At 40.0% G+C, this 10,042-nt stretch overlaps 1 protein-coding gene across 1 annotated transcript; it reads right to left on the reverse strand.

Annotated features, from left to right (window-relative positions):
- Window positions 1–581: 581 nt before the first annotated feature.
- On the reverse strand, window positions 582–2,942 carry LOC306889434 (zona pellucida sperm-binding protein 3-like). Its single transcript, XM_079448377.1, has 8 exons — window positions 2,229–2,942; window positions 2,039–2,160; window positions 1,844–1,947; window positions 1,590–1,767; window positions 1,403–1,520; window positions 1,247–1,332; window positions 1,086–1,174; window positions 582–1,006 (listed from the first exon to the last, which is right to left on the reverse strand). Exons 1-8 carry the CDS (start codon window positions 2,805–2,807, stop codon window positions 939–941), a joined length of 1,344 nt encoding a protein of 447 aa, XP_079304503.1. The 5' UTR covers window positions 2,808–2,942; the 3' UTR covers window positions 582–938.
- Between the last annotated feature and the right edge of the window lie 7,100 nt (window positions 2,943–10,042).

A 10,042-nucleotide genomic window follows, 5' to 3' on the forward strand; every position in this document is an offset into this window, starting at 1 on the left:
TCTATCAGCTGAAATTACACTTGTAACTTGTGTACGGGTCGGTTCACAAGCCCCGCCCATCACCTGCTTTACGGCATACATTTTACTCGTAGCCTGGGTGACGTTAGCGAACAGCTAATGATAAGACGAAACGATCTAGTTCAAGTCTCCAAACCATCACCATGGCAGAGCCAGCAAAAAAAAAACAGTGGAAAAGAGAGAGAGTGATGGACTTACACTTGGTGGCGCAAGCTGCAAGAGGCAACAGGTTGCAAAACGGATGGAGACCTAGCCTTCCTGCTACTGGATTTGAATTTTTTCATACTGTTCTGTACTTTGAGCTTATTAGTTATTAGGCTGTGATCAGGTTATTTATTGGTGCACTAACGTTACTGGTTCACAATTTATAATCTTAAAGTAGGCACTATACCCATAGCCAGTTGAGTGTAATTTAATGATTGCACTTATTACACAAAGCACAACGCCTGGTTGCGATGGTTTCCGAAAATATTGTTAGCACTTTAGCTGCTATGTAGCTAGCACACTATGCGCTAACAACCAGCTACCTCAGAATCTAGTTTGAGCCAGTAATATACTCCGCGGAAGCCAAAATAGAGCTTTAGTACATGCAGTTTATGAAGTAACAGCGGTTTCTGCTTAGGATTGAAGGAACAATTTGCAGTTTGTTTGAAGTAAAGCGCTTGTATATTGTTTACACATTTACCCCTTTGTGTATAGGGATGTCTAATGTTGTACCTCCCATACACAAAGCAAAAATCTGCACAAGTCCTATAACAAGTACTCTTCTAAATTACTACTCAAGGTAGGACATGGAGTGACATCAGAATCATAAATGGCAAACATGTAAATAAGATTTGCAAGACCTCTTGAAGGACGACCACTTAAACCTTGTATAAATAACAAGTTTATTCATCACTTGACATCATAGCCATTTCAAGTTAGAATTTGGCTTTGGACGACACTTTCACATTGAGGGGACCAACAGATGCTTGCTCCCACCGTAGATCTATGGAGAACAGACAAGTAGTGAGAAACTTCCAAGACCATGATCAGAATCACTAGTTAGTCCATGTGTTAAATCATACCTTTAAGAACCTGATCGCTTGCAGTACTGGTGCTACAGGTTGAGTCACAGCAGCCACACACCTGATCAGATTCATCTGCAGACATCCACCTGTCAAACAAAGACACATATCCAATGATAAACATCACCGTACGGACTCAAAGGAAATTTGTGGCAACATACCCATTAGGGGAGAATGAGCAAGCTTTCTGCTCCGTATTTGTTGGAGTGGCTACAGGAACCGCCTTCAAAATGCATGTGATGTAGACCTGCAAAGACAACAGGGTTCAGGTTTAAAAAAAAGTGCACAATGTACTCAAATCTAAGGCAAATACATACCAGCCCACTGTTTACTTGCTGGAACCTAAAAGCCTCCAGCTGGAACTGCAGCTTATCAATTTGAGTCCGAGGCAGGTAGCGAGAGCTTGAGCCGGTGAACTTTGCATCAACCAGGCACCTGGTCAAACGACAAGTTAAACAACCTGCAATACTTCTAGGATAGGCTGCATGAATGGGCATGTCTTACCCATTATTCTCAATGAAGGAGTATCTGGGGGTGGTGTTCACATCAGGGGACGCAGTGGCTATGCAACTGTCCACAAACACACGGACAGGTACATGGTTGTATGTCTTCACAGAGGCCTCAATATTAACAATGTCACCCAGGAAGTACTGGTTTGAAGGTCTCTCAAACTGCCACTCATCTGTTTAGAGGGAAAAAAATAGACAAGGTCTACAAAGTTGAAACGACAATTAAAGCTAAAGCTGTTTAATACAAACCAGTCATTAGCTTTAGAGAGAAGACCAACCGCTCTTCTGCAACCATAGTAGCTGCATATGGTACCCAAGTGGGCACAAGTGCATTGCTGCTCACATTAAGGATTCTGTAGATTGTAGAAAAAGTTGTTCACCACAAACTGCCAAATCCTTTACTACACGCATGAATATACAGCCATCTTGAACTCCGAACCTTACCTTGGATAGTGACACTCAATACTGACCACAGCAGCACTACTCCTGGCAATAGGAACACCATTTGAAACCTCTTGGGGAGAGTAGGCCAGGGTAAAGGCATAAACAAGCTCCTCTTCAGTCACCTAAAGAAACAGGAATGTTACTTTATTCAGAACTGAAACACTTTTGGTAAGAGGATCAGTCTTATTACCGTTAACACGCTCCCACATCCATGCAGTTCTGATTCAAAGATGAGCACTCGAGCATTATCGTCCTGCCCTGTTGGTCCACAGCCTCCCAGTGCAAAATCAGAAGCCAAGAGTAGATTTCCAGTCCCAAAGAAGTCCTCCATCACTTCCACATACACAAAGTTCTCACCGCACTGAGCCCCTACACTATTGGGTGAAATAGGTTGCCGCAGCTCAAAAGGAATCTCTGGCTGTACCGGTTCTTCTGGCAGTCTCGGAAAGGTCCACGTCAGTTTTTCCATCGGGCCCTGGAAAAGCTGTTTAGACTGAACACCAACAGGATCTTGCCCGGGCCCTCCACCAGCCATACCAGGGGTCTGCATTGAAAACTGAGAAGGAAATCTCTGTGGCACAAGCATGGGGTTGTTTGTTTGGGGAAACAAGGGCGTCCTGGTTTCACTCTGCAGAGGAACTTGCATTTGTGACTGCTGCCCAAATGTATGAGGTTTCGTCATTTGCGCTGATCTTCCTCGCCATTGTGCATCAGACAAGCCGAACGCCAGAACAAGCACCAAACCAAATGCAACTTTCCACATCCCCATGATTACTAAACTTGTGTTTCCATGAAGGATTAAGAACCCAGCATCAAAATTTATACATCTGGAAATCCGAATGTCTCCGCCTGTGTAGTGATTAGCGTAATGCTTCTCTAGACATGTTCATTTACCTAACCACCTGCAACAGGTGGATGTTGTTGGACATTTATTACGCTGATGGAAATCAGGATGTGTGTTCTCGTATTAAGAGCTATAGTAGTGCATATTTTAATTAAACCTGTCAAGTTAAAACACAACCAACCGTAAATATTTGCTGCAATTGTTTTTGTGTTTCTTGTACTTTTTATGAATTCAGGCAATGTCACTCACCTTGAATTCAACCTAGTAAGTGCAAACAAACAATACCAATGGCACAAGACAACCGATGAAGTTAAAAAATAAAGGAACTAAAGAAAGTTATTTAGTTATAAAAACACTGGAGAATCTTAGTCATAAAATAGAAATAGATGGTTCACATATACATTTGCAAAGTAGAACACAAACATGTTCTCCAAGTAAAAAAAATGTGTTCTTCATGAAACACAGCCAGAATTTATATTTATCCTGTTTTTCTTTTCAGTACAACAAAGAGTAACAAATCTGCATTTTAAAGCTACACTAGAGAGTTTTTCTACCTTCACATAATCTCTCTAAAATTATTTTAGTGATAGGACAACTCTTAACTGGACAGATTTTGCTGCCGCTGCTACCTAAGCAGCCCTCTATCAGCTGAAATTACACTTGTAACTTTGGTGCACGGGTCGGTTCACAAGCCCCGCCCATCACCTGCTTTGGACTTACACTTGGTGGCGCAAGCTGCAAGAGGCAACAGGTTGCAAAACGGATGGAGACCTAGCCTTCCTGCTACTGGATTTGAATTTTTTCATACTGTTCTGTACGTTTGAGCTTATTAGTTATTAGGCTGTGTTCAGGTTATTTATTGGTGCACTAACGTTACTGGTTCACAATTTATAATCTTAAAGTAGGCACTATACCCATAGCCAGTTGAGTGTAATTTAATGATTGCACCTATTACACAAAGCACAACGCCTGGTTGCGATGGTTTCCGAAAAGATTGTTAGCACTTTAGCTGCTATGTAGCTAGCACTCTATGCGCTAACGGCTAACAACCAGCTACCTCAGAATCTAGTTTGAGCCAGTAATAAACTCCGCGGGAGCCAAAATAGAGCTTTAGTACATGCAGTTTATGAAGTAACATGATGTAACAGCGGTTTCTGCTTAGTCAACAAATTTACCTGTATTGCCCTGCCCGCAGGGAAGCTTATAAAGCTTATATTTACAACACTGACAACAGACAATTGTGCTTTTCAACCACATGGGGGAACCATGTGCAAAAGTTCTCTAATGTTGCTTTAACACAACGTTTACATGGTAGGGCCCTGTTTCATTACACATCTTGACGTTCATCTGACTTTCTAACAAACTCAATGTTACGCTGCCAGAAGAGAAACATGTGCAGACATCACAAACTCAGTACTTGCTGTTTTTGCAAAAGGTATTTCAGCGACAATGAGTCGTATGAAAACTGGTTTGTATTTGATACTGTACATGGGCCCATCTGATAGGAAAAAACTGACAAAGGCTGATGAAGTCACTGTTTGAAGATAAACTGAAAAATATCTTAAATGGACAAGTTATATGATATGGGCAACTTACAGCATTACTTTTTAATGTTGATAGAAATACAGTTGTTTTTGTGTGTGTTCATTACTCATTTTGCATCAACTGTAGCAGACACAGCTCTCATTAGTTATGAAAAATAGAATCATGTGTGACCCTGGAACACAGAACCGGTTTTATGTGTACATTTTTCATTATTGAGATTTATACATCATCTGAAAGCTGAATAAATAAGCTTTCCATTGATGTAAGGTTTGGTAGGATTGGACAATATTTGGCTGAGGTATAACTATTTCCTTCTACTGAAAACCTTTTAAGTTGTCCATCATAGGTGCTGTAGCAGGCCGTTGCTAAGAAGAACCAGGTTTGTTTTATCGCTCTCTATGGGCTTACCGCTGTAAAGACGTGGTGGAAAGTAAAGAACCCCCGAAAGCTGTAATTCCCAAAGAGCGGACAGCAGCAAGCAATGTTTGTAGGTGTGTAAAATAAAGTTGATATCTTTACGGTAGGAAATCAACAAAATATCTTCATAGAACATGATCTTAACTTAATATCCTTACGATTTTTGGCAAAATATTTAAATGTTGTCCCATACAATATTTTGTTGGCTTTTGCCACAAATATTCCTGTGCTTCCTGGTTTTGTTGTCCAGGGTCACATATTGTAAAGTGTTACCTAAATACGTTGAGGTGTAGTAGTTGGCAGGTAGATTTTCCCAAGTCACCAGACAAAAAGTTGTCATATCACTATCGCTATAGTAGAAATATAAGATATACTCTGAATACAACAGTCCAGTTGCAGTTAAGAGTTTATAATGCTTATATAAATATAAGGCATTGTTGTGAATAATGTATTTTCTGTTAACTGCTTTGAAAAAATGTGAAACACAAAAATTTGAATTTAATGTATAGTGGTTGTCAGTTGCATTGGTAAAGCAAACTGAAGGCCAACTCAAAACTAAGATCTAATACATCTGCATACTTTACAGAGGCAAGAAACTCTTGCTTCCATTACAACACCACTAACTGTACCCCCTAGACTAATCTTACATCACTCATCCAGGTGTGGATGGGGTGGGAACTCTTAGACAGGTAGTTTCGCCTTTATTTCAAACTTCACAATTAATCTAAATGTGATATAAAACAGTATACAAGTTGTTTTTTATATTTAAACTAGTGGTTGACCGATATGTTTATTTAATGGCTGATGCTAATATTGATGTTGATATAACACAAAAGTAATGAGAGACATACAGAAAATGTAACTATACCTATATTTATTGTGCACAATATTTAAGCAATATTGTCTGAGGTAGCCAACCTGATCTCACAAGAATTTTGAACTATTTCACGAGGTGGCTTATTCGAACGAATTCGTACATTGTGAATTGTACACAAATGAAATACTAAGCCCTAACGTCACTTTTTTATGAATGAGATTGTACAAATTCATATGAATTAGCCCCATTGTAAAATAGTTAAGTTTTTGCCGTGGGATTGTCTTGAAGTAGCTACTTCAGATAGTTCAGATTCCTCTAGTTACAATATCCTCTAATAAATTGTTGTCTAATTTGCTCTATGGTATCCAAAATATTGGATGCTGTTAATTAATAAAAAATCTAAATACTGTATTGGTCAACCATTGATTACATTTCTAATATAATGTTTAGTAGGAGTTTTTTTAGATGCAAAATTCTGTATATTCTCTTGCTCCATAGGATACTTATTTTTAACCCAGCATTGGGTTCCATTAACCCAGAAAATGTTTATATGTGACCCAACAGTGGGATAAAACAACCCAGCATATAAGTTTGAAACTACCCAGCTTTATAACCCAATGGTTGGGTTCATCTCTTTTTGACTGAATTCTCGGTTGAAAGTAATCCATTATTTCTGTAGTGTGTTTTGTTTTAAATTACACATTTGAATCTATTCTTATAAAAAGATGAACAGCATGTCATCATTGTAGTGCAGTCATTTACTTATTGTAGCTCTGCTGCGTACAAGTACCATACTGTAAATCAAGTTTGAATCACAGTAAATATCAGATATTTCACACCAATAAATCAAAAGAGCTCCACCATGAGACACATTGGGAAAGATTTTCGCTCTGACTCACTAAATGCACCAGAGGTCCTGGAGGTGGTCTGACCAGGTAACAGAATCTCCTGAGAGAAGGGGGTGACAGCGATCCTTTTGCTCAAACCAAGGGATGCTGTTCTCAATATCCCCCACAATCCTCAGCTCCATACACCTGCCTGATGTGAGAGACTTCCCCTCCCAGTGACCCATAATTCCATTTCCTGTCCACTTCACTCTTTAAGATTAACCGAGCGCTCACTACCTGAACACCTGCTAGAGGAATTACTTTTACAGGCTGGGTGGCTGAAATATCTTCATCCCACAGAGCAGAGGTTGGGCTGGCTTAAGGGAAAATGCTCTGGAGATTAGTTTCTTTGAACGAGCCATTCTGTGTCCTTAAGATTCTTTGTGTCCTTGTCTTTTTCTTTTAAAACCACATACTTTATTTATAGTGATGATGGCGGAAAGCTTTAGTGTTGACTTTTATATTTAAAGTTGTTAATTTAAGTTTAAGGAATGAGAAGGGATGGAATGTAATGGAACTCTAGAGTAGAGTAGAGTAGAGAGTAGAGTAGAGTAGAGTAGAGTAGAGTAGAGTAGAGTGTAGAGTGTAGAGTGTAGAGTGTAGAGTGTAGTGTAGAGTAGAGTAGAGTAGAGTAGAGTAGAGTAGAGTAGAGTAGAGTAGAGTAGAATAGAATAGAATAGAATAGAGAAGAGTAGAGTAGAGTAGAGTAGAGTAGAGTAGAGTAGAGTCGAGTCGAGTCGAGTCGAGTAGAGTAGACGAGAGTAGAGTAGAGTAGAGTAGAGTAGAGTAGACGAGAGTAGAGTAGACGAGAGTAGAGTAGAGTAGAGAGTAGAGTAGAGAGTAGAGTAGAGTAGAGTAGAGTAGAGTAGAGTAGAGTAGAGTAGAGTAGAGTAGAGTAGAGTAGAGTAGAGTAGAGTAGAGTAGAGTAGAGTAGAGAGTAGAGTAGAGTAGCGTAGCGTAGCGTAGAGAGTAGAGAGTAGAGAGTAGAGTAGAGTGTAGAGTAGAGTAGAGTGTAAAGTGTAGAGTAGAGTAGAGTAGAGTAGAGTAGAGTAGAGTAGAGTAGAGTGTAGAGTAGAGTGTAGAGTAGAGTAGAGTAGAGTAGAGTAGAGTAGAGTAGAGTAGAGTAGAGTAGCGTAGCGTAGCGTAGCGTAGCGTAGAGAGTAGAGTAGAGTAGAGTAGCGTAGCGTAGCGTAGAGAGTAGAGTAGCGTAGAGAGTAGAGTAGAGTAGAGTAGAGTAGAGAGTAGAGTAGAGTAGAGTGTAGAGTAGAGTAGAGTAGAGAGTAGAGAGTAGAGTAGAGTGTAGAGTAGAGTAGAGTGTAAAGTGTAGAGTAGAGTAGAGTAGAGTAGAGTAGAGTAGAGTGTAGAGTAGAGTGTAGAGTAGAGTAGAGTAGAGTAGCGTAACGTAGCGTAGCGTAGCGTAGCGTAGCGTAGCGTAGAGAGTAGAGTAGAGTAGCGTAGCGTAGCGTAGCGTAGCGTAGCGTAGAGAGTAGAGTGTAGAGTAGAGTGTAGAGTAGAGTAGAGTAGAGTAGAGTAGAGTAGAGTGTAGAGTAGAGTAGAGTAGAGTAGAGTAGAGTAGAGTAGAGTAGAGTAGAGTAGAGTAGAGTAGAGTAGAGTAGAGTAGAGTAGAGTAGAGTAGAGTAGAGTAGAGTAGAGTAGAGTAGAGTAGAGTAGAGTAGAGTAGAGTAGCGTAGCGTAGCGTAGAGAGTAGAGTAGAGTAGAGTAGCGTAGCGTAGCGTAGCGTAGAGAGTAGAGTAGCGTAGAGAGTAGAGTAGAGTAGAGTAGAGTAGAGAGTAGAGAGTAGAGTAGAGTAGAGTAGAGTAGAGTAGAGTAGAGTAGAGTAGAGTAGAGTAGAGTAGAGTAGCGTAGCGTAGAGAGTAGAGTAGAGTAGAGTAGAGTAGAGTAGAGTAGAGTAGAGTAGAGTAGAGTAGAGTAGAGTAGAGTAGAGTAGAGTAGAGTAGAGTAGAGTAGCGTAGCGTAGCGTAGCGTAGAGAGTAGCGTAGAGTAGAGTAGAGTAGAGTAGAGTAGAGTAGAGTAGAGTAGAGTAGAGAGTAGAGTAGAGTAGAGTAGAGTAGAGTAGAGTAGAGTAGAGTAGAGAGTAGAGTAGAGTAGAGTAGAGTAGAGTAGAGAGTAGAGTAGAGTAGAGTAGAGTAGAGTAGAGTAGAGTAGAGTAGAGTAGAGTAGAGTAGAGTAGAGTAGAGTAGAGTAGAGTAGAGTAGAGTAGAGTAGAGTAGAGTAGAAAACAGATGAGAAGAATATAATTTAATATAATATAATACAATACAATACAATACAATACAATACAATACAATACAATACAATACAATACAATACAATACAATACAATACAATACAATACAATACAATACAATACAATACAATACAATACAATAGAGCTACATATTTTGGGTAAACTCGTGATTCAAGTGATTTTCTCTACACTGCAGGAACAAGTTGACGTCATGTTACCTCACTACAAAACACCCCCATCCATCCAAACTGACATTTGAGCAACGAGTTCGCCATAATCTCTAAAATATCAGTTGGAAATCGAAGACGTTTTAGGCTGTAATTTCTGACAGGGATTCTTTACTCAATGTATCTCATACACAGACACATTTTTCTCTTTATCCTTCAACCGCCTTCACTGTCAGTCATCAGTAATTTAACCCTCTCATGGGCTGACGGACACTGAAACGGTGACGGATCTCTCTGATGTGTCAATCATGAGGAACTGTGCTATCTTCGTGATTGTACTGAGTTACGGTTAAAAGGGTAACTCAGGGCTTACCATGTGAAATGTAGACTCTTTTCGATCTTTGCATCACGACATGGCATCTTTAGATGGTTTTCTGTCTCTTCAGTGATCACAGGTAATCTGTTGCAATGGCTTTTTGGTATTTGAAGCTGTTTTATTTGACGGAGTGAAAAGTCTTACTAAATTTCAGTCCAAAGCTCTTATCACCACGCTTAAAAGTGTTTTATATCAGAGCAGAATTCCACATTTCTGTAATGCACTGCCTACAGTTTATTGTCCATTATACCTAGCAACACGAAGCCGTCCAAAGTTATGCCTGTTTAAATTTCTATAGTGAATCAGGATTCTGATATCGCATTCCAGCAGTAGCTACCGGTGTATTGTTTCATTGATTGGAGAAGATGGACAGAACATTCTGCACAAGAGTTTTCTATCATCACAGTCGTGTGTGTTGATGCATCACTATCGCTGTTGTAGTTAATTCCAGTCTTCATGCCATCGGCTGCTCGCAAAGACCTTGACCTCGTGTAAATTTCACCCTGATGAAAGATGACTTCCATCTGCTTGGCACTACCTACCGAGACTGTACACGCTCGGGTTTCGTGCCATCGGGATTTCTGTTTGCCGCGATGAGAGAAATGCTCCTCTTACCTCTGTGTTCTACAGACAGGAAACAAGGCAGAGAAGGAAAGAAAGCAATTCGATAAAAGCATGTTAGGAGAGGAATGTTTGGAATAGT

This window comes from Barbatula barbatula (assembly GCF_947034865.1).
Source record: "Barbatula barbatula genome assembly, chromosome: 1".
Taxonomy (NCBI): domain Eukaryota; kingdom Metazoa; phylum Chordata; class Actinopteri; order Cypriniformes; family Nemacheilidae; genus Barbatula; species Barbatula barbatula.